General features: G+C 30.1%; 1 protein-coding gene and 1 pseudogene across 2 annotated transcripts; both read left to right on the forward strand.

Moving 5' to 3' along the window:
* The first annotated feature begins 1696 nt into the window (after positions 1–1696).
* On the forward strand, positions 1697–10203 carry LOC132943228 (uncharacterized; annotated as a pseudogene).
* LOC132943230 (uncharacterized) lies at positions 7761–9962 on the forward strand. Of its 2 annotated transcripts, none has more exons than XM_061012118.1 (5): positions 7761–7919; positions 9167–9336; positions 9403–9450; positions 9517–9671; positions 9821–9962. In XM_061012118.1, the coding sequence occupies exons 2-5, from the start codon at positions 9168–9170 to the stop codon at positions 9899–9901; spliced, it is 453 nt and encodes a 150-aa protein (XP_060868101.1). In that variant the 5' UTR covers positions 7761–7919; position 9167; the 3' UTR covers positions 9902–9962. The 2 variants fall into 2 exon arrangements, with proteins under 2 accessions (XP_060868101.1, XP_060868102.1); XM_061012119.1 differs by lacking the exon at positions 7761–7919 and adding an exon at positions 8376–8884.
* Positions 10204–19101: the final 8898 nt, after the last annotated feature.

Below are 19101 nucleotides of genomic sequence, written 5' to 3' on the forward strand. Positions count from 1 at the left end.
GTGACTCTGCTGAACAGTAGGTTACAAGTGGGTGACTGTTATGGATAGTGTTAAATTTGAATTCAATGATATAATATCATTGTATACGAAAAACAATTTTAAGTGGAGACCATTTGTCAGCCTAGGATATTGTATACTATACTTTTTTTTTTTTTTTTATTATATTAGCTTTTAGTCAAATACTATTACAGCTCAACAATTATACGTAATATTATATAAAATTATAGATTAAACATTGTACATTATATATATAGTAACACCGATTAAGAGTCTTGTAAGGATTCGGCACGGCGTACGCCGTAGCCAATACAATAGAGATAAAAAAGCAATTAAGTTTGTTAGAAACATACAATTTAGACATAGAATAAAAATACATTACAGTTATGTTAGATAAGAAAAAATTTTTACAGAAATAGCTATGGAGATAAGGAGGTTTTGGGAATTAATTAGTGTAGGACTGAAGAGAGGAGAGTAATTAGAGGACTGATTAGAGAGTTGAGGTTAGTTATAAAGTTAGATAATAGGACGGGGAAATTATCTGTGGAAAAATCTTTGGTCCGGGTAGCTTCAGCGTATGATTTTGGTCTGGAATGAGGATTTGGCGCCGGGACTTTGGTTGTAGAAGCCTTGAAAAGTCTTGGGTTTTTTTGAGCACTTATGAAGGTAGGGCAGCCCCTGTAGTTTGCGGTGTGATCCCCGGAGCACAGGGCACATTTTGCCTGGATATTCCGATCTTTGGAACATTCCTTGGTGTGATGATTTGCACCGCATTTAACGCAGCGCGCAATGTGGTGACAATAATTTTGCGTGTGGCCATATAATTGGCATTTATGACACTGCGGAGGACCGCGATTCTTTTTATGTGGTTTTTCTATAGTGACTTTAGTGTTAAGTAAAAACGAAGTTTTTGTGATATCCACATTGTTGGTATTTTGGGAAACTTCTATAAAAAATAGAGGTAGGGTGCGTTTATTTTTGTCTGATATATTTTGAACACGTACGACAGAGTGTCCCAATTCTGATAGAGCAGAAACAATATCTTTTTCAGTGGTAGAGAAGTGTAAGTTTCTGATAACAAACCTGACTGAGCGATATTGCCGGGGTTTGAAGGTGTGGAATTTGGCTGCTTTTTTTTTTTTTTTTGGATTTTTACCTTTGTTTAATGTATGTATGATGTAAATATAATAAATATTATGCTAAAATTTGGGAGACTTACATTTGTTTATTTTTGCATTGTGAAGTACAACAATATTGTTTACAATATTTCTTTGCACATTCGTTTATTGAAACATAATTGTGATCAGCCATATCTTAAATGTTCTCACTGGCAATTGGCAGCAGGTAGAGTTAAATACTTAAATGGAAAATAGGAAAAATTCGCAAATAAACAGTATTCAACACTAAACAAGTAATAATAAACATTGACTTCTATAATAGTATAATACTATATTATACATTATACACACGTCTTGACACGCTGTATGCAGTACCTACATTTCAGAGGTTCTTATCTTTGCCACCAGAGGGTAGCTACTTCGTTTGGAATGCCAATTATTATCAGTGATTAGTATAATATATAAGGTCTAAGGGGGAAAATATACAGTTGTTAACATTTAAAACTATGTTATTTTTGGACGAGCGACGCCGGACGAGCATTGTCGACTGTTTCACATTTCAATACAGCCGATTGCGCCATTGCTGTGTGTACTGTGTAGTGTGGGGATGGTACATAACGGCGACCGTGAATTGTGTTTATCATTTTGTTCCTGCCTCTTGGACTCTTGGTTACCATTTTTTGACTTTTGGTCTTCGCATATTATAATTTATACGTATATATAATATTGTTCTGTACTTGTGTTTTGTCCGTACGCGTTATTTGCACGGAGCACAACTCAATTTAAAACGGTGTTGGTCGTTGGTGTACTTCGAAGTAAGTATATAATATTGTTTTATGCTATTTTGTGGGATTGAGTACCACGCGCTATAATACCTACTGGTTGATATTTCAGTTTTCTCCATCTATCCGGACTTTTTCGCATCGTATTGGTTTTGTTCATCGACTATTGTATATTAAATCCGTATATATATTGTTCTGCACTTGATTTTTGTCTGTACGCGCCATATACACAAAGCACAACTCAATTTAAAACGGTGTTGGTGTACTTCGAAGTAAGTATAATTTTTTTATACTAATTTTGTGGGATTGAGTACCACGCTACAATAATACCTGCTGGTTGATATTTCAGATTTTTCCATCTATCCGTACTTTTTCGCATCGTATATTGGTTTTGTTCATCGACTATTGTATATTACATACGTATATATATTGTTCTGCACTTGATTTTTGTCTGTACGCGCCATATACACAAAGCACAACTCAATTTAAAACGGTGTTGGTGTACTTCGAAGTAAGTATAATTTTTTTATACTAATTTTGTGGGATTGAGTACCACGCTACAATAACCTATTGGTTGATATTTTAGTTGTTTCCATCTTACACATAAGCATAAAGGTATATGTGCATATATTTATATAATATTATATTCTCTTCTATATGGATAGTAAAGATTGTCTTCATTGTTCAACTCCAGCCTGCAGCTAACTATTTAAACAATTGCATACAAGTTAGGTATAGGTACACAAATATTTAAAATATATTCGTTAGAACTTTGCCCCACCACACCTCGCATAAAGGTATGAGTACTTTGAACATTATATATACATTTCTGTTGCATACATCCAAATTACAAAATATATAATTATATTCTGCAGGTATAAATGAATATGGATATTCAATAAGTTTTAAAATCATACTCAATACCAATATTATATATTTTATTATCCCTCAGTATTGTCATTTTAACAATCAGTTTTATTATGTATAATTTATTAAAATTCCCATTGTATTTAATAGGTGTATTAAAACTTATTAATAGTTGGTAAAGCTAAGGCTCATTATAGTTCTTATTTTTATATTATATTCAATATGTCTAATTCTAATGTAAGCAAATCTACCAAACGCAGAAGGTTTTTAGAGGATGTCGAAACCATTAATTTTTTAGTAGAAAATCAACAATCTCAAGTTTCACCACAACCATCGAGTATAACATCCCGACATCTAATTTAACTATAGATGTTCAAAATTATGTATCATCAATTAATATTGATAGTAATTTTTCCATGTGTGATACAACTTTTATTGAACCTAAATATCCACTTCCAAGTAATGACTTTTCAAATAATAACCACAATATATTTATTAATGTGACAAGTTCTTATTCTGAAGATCATCAAAGGTCAACTAATAATTTAAATAAAATTGCAGATGATAGTAATGGTTCCATTTTACCATTATTATCTAAATGGGCTGTAGATCACAATATAACATTGACAGCTCTCTCTTCATTATTAAAGGTTTTGAGGGTTCATGACTATTTCAAGTATTTTCTGGTAGATGCTAGGACTGTTTTAAAAACAAATAATAATTCTCAACGTAATACTCACACAATTGTGACAGTTCAGCCTGGATTTTATTATCACTTTGGAATTGCTAATGGGTTGAAATTTGACTATAATTTGATGGGTACCTATTTTAAATGAAAAATTAAAACTACTAATTGGTATACATAGATGGCTTGCCACTTACTAAAAGTTCATCTAGTATGTTCTGGCCTATACTTGGATATGTTCGGTATTCTGGTAAACCTCGTGTATTTTTAATTGGTTTATATTGGGGAAGAGAAAAACCGCATATGTCTGATTTTGGGAAAAAATTTGTTACTGTGGATACATTTTGCTGTGATGTCCCAGCTAAAAGTTTTATATTGTATACAAAAGCTCATAATGGATACTATTCATGTTTAAGATGTACTGTAGAAGGTTAACAATACCATGAGTTTTTTAGGTTCAAATTTTCCAAAAAGAACACATATGGACTTTTTAAACCGAATAGATGATGAACATCATATTGGTGAAACAGTTTCCATTTTAACTGAAATTCCTCAAATAAACATGATCGATAACTTTAGTATGGATTACATGCATTTAGTTTGCTTAGGTATAGTTAAAAAATTAATTTCACTATGGCTAGGTATATTTAAAAAAGCTCCTGTACAAGTTCGTTTACAATCCCGAGATGTAAATATAATTTCTAATTGTCTGTTGTATGTTAAATCAAGTATTCCTTGTGATTTCTCCAGAAAACCGAGACGGTTAAACGAAGTGGCCCGTTGGAAGGCCACTGAATTTAGATTATTTTTGTTGTCCACGGGTCCGGTGGTATTGAAAGGTGTTGTGTCAAATGATTGCTTTTTACATTTTATATGTTTACATGTAGCTTTTAGAATTATTTAGTCTTCAAACAGTTCTAAAAAACTTGTAGATTTCAGTGAAAAAATACTATTACATTTTGTTGAGAAATTTGAAGAATTATATGGTGCCCAGTTTGTATCACACAATGTCCATGGATTAATACATATAGTGGATGATTACAGAAAATTTGGTTCTTTAGATAAATGTTCATGCTTTCCGTTTGAGGATTATATGAAGTTTTTAAAAAAAATGATTAGGAAACACGAAAAACCCCTAGAACAGGTTATTAATCGTTATCAGGAGTTTGTGACATTTAGTGAATCTAAGTTAAGTTCTAATTTAAGTAATGAAGTTATCTATAAAAAATTACATAACAGTGGACCTCTTCTTGAACATTTAACTGCCCCTCAATATCAAATTATCATAAAACATAATGTTAAAATCAACACTAAATCTATCAGTGATAATTACATAGGATTTGAAGAGGATAAAAAATTATTAATTTTTAAAGTTTTTAATATATGTCACAATTCGGTTAATGGTAGATATGTATTCTTAGTAAGACAGTTTAAGCATGTTCAATATTATTTTCTGAAACCTATCAACAGCTTAAAAAAGGGTATAACTTATGTCAATGACTTATCTGAAGAATTCACCACTGTAGATATAGATCTCACAAACATTTTAAATGTGTTATTTTATGTGATAGTAATAATACAAATATTGCATTTCCTATTCTTCACTCTAATGATACTTAAAATGTTACATTTATTATTTTTAGTTTAATAGTATTTAATTATAACTTATATTATTAATATGTAATTACTAATGTAACTATTTATATATTATGTATTATTTAATTATTTCAAACACCTTTGTAATATGAAATTATATTTTTGTTTATTGATAGAGAAATAAATATTAATTAATATTATTCAGTAGTACATTTCTTTGAAGATAATTCTGTTGAGGCAGTACCAAGCTATTGGGTAAAAAAAAATGGTACATGTGCATGGCCTCAAAACCAATTGTCTGCAGCAAAATTAATCAAACGAAAAACTATGCCAAATGAAATTGATTTTAATTATGTTAAAGCAAGGATTTTAAAAAACAATATTGGTAAACTAAATACTTAACATTGAAAATTTTGATCAAATAGTTCTCTTTCAATTTGAAGTGTATTTTAGAATCTCTGATATCGGCAAAAGCGTATGCAGACAAGGCGACTATCTTTAGTGATTTATCTGGTGAAGATGATAAATCAAAAAGAAAACTACTTGCAAAGAAAAATACTCAGTCCTATTATGATTGTCCTGAATATCCAGGTAAATATAATACTTTTTAATTTTATAAGTATATATTATATTACTTTAATAAAATAATTAAAAATATAGAATCTGAAGATGAAGCTTTTAATGAAACCTTATATTTGAAAAGATCAGCAGCAGCAAGTTTGTCACCGTCGCCAATAAAAAAAGGGTATAATTTATAATAATAAGTTATTACCATGATTGATAATAGTAATGGTCTTATTTTTATGATCATGAATATCTTTATTATAATATAACCTACATATTAATACGTTTTATTTTCTTACAAATACAAATTTGATTGATCTTATCTATTAAATTTTTAATTTATGTCAAATTCAATAAAATTAATTACAAATTTAGATTCTGAAGATGAAGTTTATAATAAAACCTTATTATCTTTGAAAAGACCAGCTGGCTGGTCACCATCTTCAAAAAAAAAGGGTAATTTAATTATTTATTTAAATTGTCTATAATTTGAAATAACAAATTTGTATTATAACTATAATAGTTTGATTTTTCTTATTGATTTGTAGTAGAGAAAGTTCAGCTTAATTCGTCCATTTCCATCACTTCAATTAAACGACCAACAACTAATATTGGTGCCTCTACTCAAAGGTCAACAATAGTAAAAAAAAAATTGTCTTATAATGAATCTTCTGTTGAAAGTGATGGCAAAGGAATAATGAGTAAGTGATAAAACATTGTCAAATTTTGTATTTATTTACACGAAAGTTTAGGTCAAAAAAGTTATCATTTTAAATACTTAATTTCAAAAGATAACTTTTTTTTATTTGATGCATATATCTATCATATTATAACTTAAAAGTATTGATTAAAATATTTTATGCATAGAATTTTATCATATTTTTGTTTTAATGATCTCTTAAGCTCAGAATTTTATCTGTGTATTCTAAGCAAATATTGACAATTTATAGATTCAATTTTCCTAATTTGTTCCTTAAGCTATAAAATCAAAAGTGTGTACGTGATAAAAATCTTATTTTAATTTTTTTAATAGGTTATAAAATCAGTGGGGATGAAGATAATAATGAAAATAACTATATAACTGGTGGTAACAACAACGACAACCCTAATTCACTAAGATTGGCTGAAATCAAACATAGTAAATATAATTTTACTATCAAAATTAAAACTTGTTTACACACAATACATTGTTTTTAGGAAATATCAAAAGTCCACAAATAATAATTGCAACACCTCCAGCATCTAGATCATTAGTAACTTCAGAAGGTCTCATTACACCAACTGCAGAACTTGGTTAGTTTACTTTTATGTGATTATGCTGTTAATATTCACTTAATTTGTACTTTCATTTAGCTTGTTATTTATATCTTTTTCATTAATAATAACATATTTTTCATATTTATTATGAATAGGTAAAGATTTTCAAAAAGAAGTCCTTCATGCTCTGTCTTTTGTAAGACATGAATTAAGACGAATAGTAAACAACCAAAGAGATTTAACCCAAAGATTTGATGTAATGGAAAGTATTTTGGAAAAAATGCAATCATCATCTGACTTTTCTGGCACCATGAATAAGTCATCTACACTAATACTAGACGTGACAGGTGGTTATTCATTACCAATAAATTGATAACTTACAAGACCTTGAAATATTTGAAGAACGAAAAGATGGTACATTCCGCATTAATTTAGTAAGGAATTGTATTTATAATATTCTATCCAAAATAGAAATAAATTAAGAATTATTCAATTGTTATGCTTTTCTATTACATAGGTAAGTCAATTATCCTATTTAGGCGGTAAACATGTCAAGTCAGTGGTTAAAAGGATCATGGGTAAATTATTTAAAGACGAATTACTTAAAGAGTTTTCATACACTGGAAAAAAAGAAATTTTCAACCTTGACAACTTGTTCAGTTATATTTGGTAATATTTTTATACATTTAAAATATTATCATTTTATAATTATAACTAGCTCTCCGAGCGTCGATGGGGGAGACCCCCAGACCCCCCGGTGTCGGTTATGAGTGTTATGATAAGAACGGTGGATATTGATAAGAAAAGTGGATAAGTGATAAGGATTTTGGATTGCTGATAAGGATGTTGGATTAATGATAAGAATGGTGGATTTGTGATAAGGATAGTGGATTAGTTAACCGGAGAGCTGTAAGTTTTTTACTGCCTTCAAAAACGCCAAATTAAGTAATAGAATTCAAATATTTCGGATAATCATATAGCCACCTCGATTTATTTGGGGTCTAGCGGGTCAGTCACCTACCTCGACGTTGGACTTATATGTCTCGGCAACAGGTATGCAACGTTCAAAACGTGAAAACGTGAAACGTGAAAAAAATTGTAAAACATTTCGGGGGTCCATGAAAATCATATAGCCGCCGTCTTTTTATGGGTGTCTAGCAGGTCAGTCACCTCGAATGACGTTCGCCGTAGTAATAAGGGTAGGCTATCCGACTTCGTCGGATAGCGGACAATGTGCGACGGCCGGTTTACGTCGTCAAGTATGCAATCCGACTGCGTCGAATCGCGGACAACGTTCATTACTGTCACCGAAAACGGAGAAATTAATTACGTGAAAAAAAATTCAAAACATTTCGTGCTTCTATGCAAATCATATAGCCACCGTCTTTTAAGGGTTAGACACCTCAGTGGTGCGGGTAGGCAATCCGACTTCGTCGGATAGCGGACAATGTGCGACGGCCGGGTCACGTCGTCAGGTATGCAAACCGACTGCGTCAAAATTAAACGTAGGCTATCCGACAGCGTTCATTACTGTCGCCGAAAACGCAAAATTAAGTAATGAATTACGTGAAAAAAAATTCGGGCTTTTATGCAAATCATATAGTCACCGTCTTTTTAGGGTGTCTAGCAGGTCGGTCACCTCAGTGGTGCGGGTAGGCAATCCGACTTCGTCGGATAGCGGACAATGTGCGACGGCCGGGTCACGTCGTCAGGTATGCAATCCGACTGCGTCGAATCGCGGACAGCGTTCATTACTGTCACCGAAAACGCAAAATTAAGTAATAATTTACATAAAAAAAATTCAAAATATTTCGGGCGTCCATGCAAATCATTTAGTCGCCGTATTTTTTTGAGTGTCTAGCAGGTCAGTCACTTCGAATGACGTTCGCCGTAGTAATAAGTAATTGTTGTCGTTATAAGTAATAGTCGGTATTTTGGCGGTATTTTGTCGAAGGCGGGAATTTTTGAAAATCATGTTTGCGTATGTATCAATCAATGTCGATATAATGTCAAAACACGTGAGTATATTTTGTATTATAAATTTAATTTGTTTTTTTTTAAAACGTTCACCGCAGATCGCAGGTATTTATCAATCAGTATAATGTAACACATGCTTTCCGTCAGAAAATTAAAATATTTAATGTTTAAACTTAGAGGGCTTAGTTTTTTGTAAGCACCTGTCCACGCTTTCCGGCAAAGTTGTTAAATATCTATACTGTGTCTACGTTGCACAGGTCGGGGAGAAAAAACAAATATATTGCGCTGACATACTGTAAATGTTGCATCTTTTTTGTTTTTAGAATGAATATTACAAATATAAATTTTAATGCGGCGGTGCAAACACTATACCTCAGCACCGCTCTTGCACCACCGGCCGAGACCGCCGTCGCCGCACGCCACCCGCCGGCCGAAACCGCCGTCGCCGCACGCCATCGCCGTCCACCGCCGCGAAAGGCACCCCCCAAACGCCGTAAGTACATAGGTGATAGGAACATTTAAAAGTTTACTATTAATTAACGCCTACATCGTGTTTCAGGATATTATAGATGTAACAAATACGGCCACATTGTCCGGCAATGCCTCGGTGAGTGTATATCGCATTTTCATAATAAAATAAAAATAAAATTAATAATGTTTGTTATATTTATAGCCCCCCAAACACCTAGGAGAGCACCAGCCATACAACGTGGTGGGGGGTTGAGTTCCGTTAGGATAAGGCCGCCGCGGAGTCTGAGTGCAAGGTCGACACGCACTCAGACTCCCGGTCCCCAACCTATCGGAACATCAACCCCGATTGCATCAACCGTAAGTAATATTTTTAATCCTAATAGTGCTAAATAAATACAAAATTGTAAGATATGAATGCACACATGTGGTATTGGAGAGACCACAGTTAGTTGTGAATTTGAGAATACCTTTTAATGCCATGTTTAATTTGTTTATATAAATTGTAGACGTTGTATGAATCGATGGCTGGTGGCACTTGCGGATCGGCGTTGCGGCAATTAGAGGCATTGATCATATCAACACCGTAAGTTGTCAATTGGTTGTTCAGATGCTGTCAAAACTCAATCCAAATTTAAACAAGTATCTCAAAGTGAAATGGAAGAAATTATAAAATACATTCTTGCTCAAGCACCATTCAACCTCAAGAGGCAAAGTGAAAAAAAGCTTACATTAGTTTAAAAAAGATTGTTATAATGAATTTAATTTTTAATGTATTTTTAAAAACAAAACCTTTTCATAAATTGTTTTTAAACATCAAAGTAGATGTAGAAGATTTAATACTTCTGATTTTTTTAAATAAAAAACTAATAAAAACAACTGCAATATTGTATATTAATATTAATAACTACAGTATACAAAACAAATCATTCAGTAATTAAAATTAAAAAATACTCACAATATTTGTATAGTCTAAATTTATAATTTCATTATAATATAATATAACAATACACTTTAAATTAAATTAGTTGTTATGAAGACAGACAGTCTTAAAACAAACTCTTTTCTGGACGTTTTCAAAACGTATTATGCATAAAAAAATTGCACAGTTGTCGTAGCAGTCAGTTTCTATATCAACTCGTGTGACATCAAATAGGAATTATTCTTGTTTTTTTAAATAGTTTTTTCGAAAAATATATGTTACATGTATAGCTCATACAATTATGAATTTATAGTTAATGGAAATGCGGATGTTTATACTTCATAGATATTTTTTTAGTTAATAATCGTGTAAATAATTTGATTAAACAATCAGCCAGCTACCTACTTATCACTAGTATCAATTTTATTATATTACGTGTAAAATCACCGAAACAAGGTGCAGACTGCATTTAAAAAATTAAAAACATAAAATAATGTTGTAGTACAAGCTGGAAACTGTAGTTTATTCTAATTTTTAATCCAATTAATGTAACCGAGAATGTAACTATTAAATTCATCATTGAATGATTATTCAGAGATCACTTTGGGATAAATGTAAATTAAATTAAAAATAATTAAAAAATAAAGAACACATCATTGTAAAATTAATACAGTTATCGATCCGCTCAGAATCTAAAATTATAGACTTGGAGTTTTAGAAATATATATGGCTTTATGTTAACTTTAAAATACAGTACCTAATCACATTTTTATTTAATAATTCATAAAATACAATATACTCTTATAAAAATATTCTTGTGCTTCTGATATATATTCATCACCTTAATCAATAATTAAATTGATAAACGAAAATAATAATTTAAATAATACCTATATCATATTATTATAATTCAAATTCAAAATTATAAACTATTTTGGTTTATTGTCATATCAAATTTCAATTAACAAATAAATTGTTCCTTAACACGGAACTCTTTGATATAAAAAGTTGCATTATATTATTATATCCGTGGATTCATCATACTGACGTACCTAGTATAATATCTATCATTTATTTATTTAATCTATGGCAAATCTCGAAATCGTTGCAGAAGACACAGTCGATTAATAATTCTAAAATTTCAATAGGCAAAAAAGATATGAGCAAAAAACTTACTGCGTTTCGTATAATTTTATTTTTCATAAATCACAATATTCTAAGTTCTGGCTGTAATCTGGAGCGTTTCCTCGTGGGCGTCGCAGTTCACACACGTCACGGATTCCGCCGAAAGAGTCGATAATTAAAGTAAGTTTGTTTTTATATTCTTTTGGGGCTTAAATTTACTTTTAAGACTTAAACAAATATTTAATGTCACGAAAAATGTGCTATCAAAGTGTTGTAGGCGCATATTTTAGTTCCGAACTAGAAATATATAAAATATGCAAGATATTAACGTCGTCGTCGTTTTTCCAGTCCCTGTTCGTAGAATAATTATAATTAATAGGGTACTTAATATAAATATATATATGTTTTGGTTTAATTTATAGAAATATATGTTATGACTTATAACTGATAATAGTCATAAGATACAATTTTAATTAATAACTGGTAATTTTTTTCCAAATACAACGTTATAAGTTTATAGGTAACTATTAATTTAGTGTCACATACTTAACTTCTATTGTTCACCTAATATCTATATTCTATATCATAAGGATTAGGGATGTATAACCATGTACACATAAAAGTATATTCACGGAATGGTCAACTGCCTATCCTGACGTGTGCAGTGCTTATGAATATAATATACCTACTCATATACTCGTATAGGTATATAAATATAAACGTATAAATTATTAAAATACAAAACGAACAAACAAAAAACGATTCTGAGCAAAGACATCGTTAACTAATAAATAATATTGAGATTAAAGTAATTTATTTTACTATTAGGCATTAGTACCTTCAATAGTAGGTTAAAGTCATTTTTGCCCAAAAAACTACATTTGAAAGTATCATCGTGTATATAAATTATAATAATATACTCTAAAAGTTTCATAAATCCGCGAATACCTACTTTTTTTAAATTACAACAAAATAACTAAAATCGTTATTCTTGGTTTTAATAAGTAATTTCGTCCAAATTTTAACTTATAATATCTTTAAAAAGTTACTGTGTTATAATAGATTTTTTAGATTTTTTGGCTACAATATGAACCAGGGGTGGACTGGGTCGGCGGGATACTGGGAACTTTCCCGGTGGGCCGCTACTCAAAAATGATTTGTTATTGCTATATATTTATAATTATTATTAATATAGAAGATCGGTATAAATCGGTAGAAAATCGGTATAAATATGAATTATAAATATTTTTTATTTTCATACCATGACGCGTGTGCATCACAAATTATTATTTATAAGAACTGCATTTTCTGAATTTTCTTAAACATTGCTTTCCAAGCGAAGAATTCGTTTCATATATTATCAACGAATTGAAAAATGAAATTAGGAAATTTATATGGCATAAAGTCAATTTTATAAAAACTTATTAGAAAAAAATGAAATACAATTAAATAAAGGTAATTTTTTTCTTATATTTCTATTTTTTTACGTACCCATTATGTTCGATACTATAACTTCAGTCTTCAGTTAATAGAAAACAACACTTGCCAATATGGAATTACTGTCGAAGTTTTTTATTTTAAAATATTAAATAGCATCTGATTGACTGATGTGCTATAATGAAACTTAAAATAAAACGAATACACTACCCATACACCTATCTAAATTCTATTCGTTTAAATTGGACTTAATTTTTCCGTGCCAATTTATTAAGCTTTGTAATATAAGTGCATTATATCGTAATTTTAAGGTATTTTTCTCATTTTTAATGCATTTTTAATCCACGTCCTATTTATAACTTAAAGTTATTTTGTATATTACCAATCGATTAGTGTATACAATAAAAAATATAATATTATTGATGGGTTAATAGGTTGAGAACTATTATGTAGGTAGGTACAGTTTTGTACGTTCAATGTAACGTTCTTAATTCAAAAAGTAGCTAAATGAGTCAATTGAGAGGGGGGAGGATATGGCTGATTTTTTAACATGCACTATTTCAAGGGTTTTTAATCTAAAGGGCGCACCACTCTAAGGAGGAGTGACACAATTTCGTAGGGGGGGGGGGGGCGTTAAAATGTTTAAAAAAAAACACGAATTTAGGTACCTAATACATATTAATTAATAGGTATTTCTTAAATTTTTTTTATTATTTTATTCGAAACATTATTTTTAAATATTGGGATCAATAAAACTACTTTTATTTAATTACTATTTTATTTCAATTAGAATTTGTTTATAAACCAAGTAATAAATATATGGTTACCAAGTAAAAAAAACCGTTATCTATATAATAAATTTGAATTCAATTTACCGAATTTGCGTCTAGTAGAAACAAATAAATGTTTTTTTGAAGATAATGTAAAAATATCCATATTATGAAAAATACCTTAAATTATAATACTTTGCCTACAACTGTTAATTTATTGTTATAGTAGAATAATTTTTAAAATTTGAAATCAATGATTAGGCAATGCTTTTATAAGTAGGAAGGTAGGTTTTTATACCTACCTAATAAAATAAGAAAATACATAATGATTAATGTTATTTAATATGATTTGTAAGTACATAGCAGATTATACCTACCACTTGGATTATTTTTGTCTTATACGTTCTTCGTAATTCCGTTCCGTCACGATAGTTTTAGTTTTCGTTAAATGTGAAACATATATTTTCTACGCATACGGGATACGAGTATTAAACATTTGGGTTTTAAGAGAACACCTCAAATGTACGTTTTATTTTGGGGGTTTTACGGGATATACCTATAGGAAATTTTCTTCAAATTTTCAGATTTCACTATTTGATATTATGATATTATTTGTACCTAGGTTAAGTTTCTGTTTTAGAATCGATCGATAGGTTACCTAGGTATATCACATTCTTTAATTTGAATTCTGGTAGTCGAGTATTGGACAAGTACCTAGTCCGAACAATCCAAACGCTGTCGAGTTCTAGTTGATAACTGACTTGTGAATAAATGTAATTTTTGTTGGGTATAAAAATAAAACTAATAAATCCTTGAATACAACATTTAAAAATACAAACTCTGTGTAATAAAAATTAATATTAGGTATTTCTGGTAGGTTTATATAATATCTGTAGACTGTAACGCATTGGTCATTAGAATATTGTAGAACATTTTACTACATAAGATGCGTGTTATTTCAGAAATGGTATTCGTCAGTGAACATTTTCAAACTGGGAATAATATTATATCATAAGCAGATTGAAATGTGTGAACGTTTCAGTGCTTCGAAGACTAAGTTTCGTAGCAGATTTTGATTCCGTCACGGGGTATGTATTTTCTTATTTCTCAGTAGGTTTTTTTTTTATTATTGTTAATTGATCAAAGGATGTATTGCCCGAAATTTTTCAATATTTTTATTGTAATTATACTGGTATAACACTATTCCGGCTATCAATAAAGTCGTGTTAAAAATTAAAAAATTGGGAGGTATGATATTTTTTTAAGTAATTCTTTCGAGTAGGGAATTCGCTCAATGATATTTAAATATTTTCACCGATAATCAAGTACGATTACTTGTAGGTAACTAGAGACTGGATGAATAGGAATTAGGTAGTGTGTAATATGGCGAAGATAAGGAAATGGGTCAACAGGATTTCAGAATGTTTGGTGTATGAAAGGGAAAGATGAAAAAGAAATGTAAGGTTAGGGTAGGTAAGTGGAGTGAGGGTAGCAGATATGAGAATAATAAGTTAGGTGGTTCGGTCACTGTATGATAAGAGATAGTGAGAGTGGCTATAGAAGTTAGTTAATTTAGGTGGGAAATGAAGGGCGAGAAGACTGAAGAAGAGATGGATAGACAGAATACCGATCATATGGAGGTGTGGAATGAGAGTGGCTGAACTTGTATATAGCTGTGAGAGACGGGGGAAGAAAAAGTGTAAAGGTAGAATAATTATGTTAACAATGCCGAATATGTACGAAAAGATCTTGAATTGCAAAGGCCACTAGCTTAAACTAACCATAGGTTTACTAACCTTCTTATGACTCATTAGGACACTTTTCAGAATAAAAAGATCCTGAGTTGCTGCAGGTTGCCGAACTTAAGTGTTTGATTATCAAGTTGATCCTCTGATTGTTGACACCATGGATAGTCCACGCCTATGTTAAATACATTTGAGGCCGCGTTCCCGGAGGGGAAGGCAATTGAGGCTCCTTTATATTGATAGTCGATACTCGATATGAGTATACTTTATTTGGCCTCAATTGTTCCCCTCGAAGGACGAAGACCGCTGATAAGACCATTATGTCCTATCCATATCTTTATTATCTATGATGGAGCCATACCCAGCTCACTCGTGTAAAGATGTTGCCGGTTGGGATGTCAGCGCACTATTTGTTTTCCATCTTTGACCCACGCGTAGCATACCAAATGTACGATTAAGAAAACACTAAAATGATTGTGCGTGGGTTGGAGAGAGAAATAAATGGTGCGCTAAAATCTGACATCCTCTTAAGTGTTAAATATTTGCCTGCCTGTATGCACTAAAGACAGGCAAATATATGCACTGAAATATTCAAAAATATTAAAAATAATAAAATATTCAAAAAAATACTGAATGAAAACGTTTTTATTAAAATTTTTTTAAATTAATAAATAATAATTCAAATTGGTTTACAAAAAAAATTCTTTATTTACACACTTGGTAGGTAGGTAACGGATGAACCGAAAATATAAAAACATTTTAAGAAAATAAGCATAAATACGAAGAAATCATGAAAACATGCAATTATATTATAACTAACCAGAAAAAAACGTATATTGGTAACGGTGTTGTAATAATAGGGATCTCCCCAAAAAAATACGTACTAATAGTTCAAACAAATTATAAAAACCAACTGTAATAAATATTAATTTATGAAAAAGTATATTAAAAAGCATTATTATCATAAATGAAACAAAACTATCAACTATGGACCGTCACATAATATAGGTATTTCTATATTTTTAGCTTCATAATTTCTGTTAAAATATTAGGAAAATATATTAAGTACCGTAAAAGTGCTAAATTTGAGTTATTACTTAAAATATTATATTCATAACAAATTATAATAGAAGGTTAGGTACTGTTATTCCACATAGGTACCTATATTATAGTTTAATTTAACTACAACATTCTAGTAGAGTCTGATAAAATTTGGTTCCACGATCATACAAACTTTAAATACTAAACTATGGGTCTGAAATTTAGTTTATATAGAACTAAATAATCCAAAACATATAATATTGCTTCAAAATATAAAAATAAAGTGTCTAGTATTGTAGTAGGTAGGTAACTATCAAAAAAAAAACTAAAAAAAATCATACTTGAAATCTATGTATAATATACGTATATTGTAATAAACGTTCAAATGTTTACTATAGTACATTATAAAAAATTAACTTAAGTTCAATATAATACATTATAACAGGTGTTCAAATAAACATTTCATAACCACAAATTTTGTCAACTCACACAGTCTCTCTTCAATTTTAAATTTTTCTTCAAATTATCTACAAAACATAAATGTTTAGTAAATTGGAAGACTTGATTAAGTATTTAATCATTTATCTAAAAGAGATGTGCCGGGTCGCCACATTACTATATCGAGGGGCCATGGTGCAAGTGTCGTCCATAAATATCATAACATATATTATATTAGAAATACAAACTTAATATTTCACTAACAGTAAATATTATAAAAAAATATTACGTAATGTACTATACTCATATTATATTATGATTGTATTAGTTACAAACTCTTGAATTATAAGAGTTATGTTTGAGGATTTAATTATATTTCCTAAAAGGAAATGCCTCAAGGTTGTCTCAGTAGGTTAGGTTTACTAATTATTACTAATTATACAAAATACTGAAAATTAATGAAATCACAAATATTAGTAGGTACAATAGAGAGACTGTGCATTGATTTACAAATTTGTCTTAAATTTACTTTTTGCATAGAGAATATGAAGGTGGGCTGGGCTCTTAATATCAAAGTATGGGGGACAGGTCTGGGATTTCATATTATCATTAATAGAGACTCGTTAATCGCTTTTATGTGCTTCAAATTGTTTACACGAGTGATCTGGGTATGGCTCCATCATAGATAATATAGATATAACATAATGGATAGGACATAATAGTATATGGTAATAGTCTTACCAGCGGTCTTCGAGGGGAACTAAGGTGTCAACAATCTAAGGATCAACTTGATAATCAATCACTTATAAGTTCAGCAACCTGCAACTCAGGAACTTTTTATTCAAAGTGTCCTAAGTAATTAGTCATAAGAAGCTAGTTTGGGAAACCTAAGGTTAGTTGAAGCTATGGTAATGATAGACGACTACAATCACTGGTCGTGAGCTTTGCGATGATCATTTCCTACTAACTATAAAGGTATTCGATATTGTAAACATAACAATGAAAGAAAATATTTAAATATTATTAATTTGGTTATGTTAGGTTAGGTTAGGATAGGACAGTAAATTAGACGTTAACTAATTATTATAGTTTTTAACACGGTCTTAAAGACTGTCAGCTAGAGTTGTACCAGTATAGTTATTAAAAACATAGGTCCAAACACAATATTATTTTAAATTAAACATTATTTTATATCCTTCATAAATTACAATCACATAATAGAGTCCGTGCAGGACCTTTTTCTGATTTAATTTTTTTGCATCCTTTATAAATAAATTACATTCGTTTATATACATTTTCTAATACATATATTACGGTGATACACCTCTCATCATAATAACTGTTCGTATTATTATAATGTAAACAATACCTAGTTTTTGGATAGTAGTTAATATGTGTTGCAATATTTAACTTACAGCGTATTCTTTTCTTTAGTGTTATTTCACACAGATTTCTCAAACAATTTTTTTTTCAATTCATTTTTGTATAAATATTTTTCAAGATTAACCGGCTATACCTGGGAGTACGCTGAGTACCCGTGTACTCCTAAAGCGTGTTCCTAAAGTAAAATTTTTTCCACATTTTTTTTTTTGTTTTCTAAAATTAATTTGCCTGCAGGCTCCCTTCTTCAATTTTTTGATTCAATTGACTTTAAAATTGATAACTAATCATTCTTGAATGAACTAAATATTTTGAATAGTTTTTTCTAAATTTTTTTCCAAATTTTTTTTTTGTTTTCTAATATCTATTTGCCTGCGGGCGCCAACACCTCCCTTCAATTTTTTTTTTTTATGTTTTTAACTCTAGCCAAATTGTTTAAACATTGACAATCTGGTGCCCAATGAATAATCATTCTTTAATGAACTAAATATTTTGAATAGTTTTTTCTAAATTTTTTTCCAAATTTTTTTTTTTGTTTTCTAAAATCTATTTGTCTGCGGGCGCCAACACCGCCCTTCAATTTTTTTTTTTAGTACTGTAACTCTAGTTGAATATTTTGTATTGACTTGAAAATTGATATCATGGTGACCCAAGAATAATCATTCTTTAATGAACTAAATATATTGAATAGTTTTTTCTAAATTTTTTTTTTCCTTTCTAAAATCTATTTGCCTGCGGGCGCCAACACCTCCCTTCAATTTTTTTTTTTATGTTCTTAACTCTAGCCAAATTGTTTAAACATTGACAATCTGGTGCCCAATGAATAATCATTCTTTAATGAACTAAATATTTTGAATAGTTTTTCTGTTTAAGATTTTGGAGATTTTAGTTTTTTGTTTGTTATGACGTGTATTTCCACAATATAATTTATA

Source organism: Metopolophium dirhodum, chromosome 4 (assembly GCF_019925205.1).
Source record: "Metopolophium dirhodum isolate CAU chromosome 4, ASM1992520v1, whole genome shotgun sequence".
NCBI lineage: Eukaryota > Metazoa > Arthropoda > Insecta > Hemiptera > Aphididae > Metopolophium > Metopolophium dirhodum.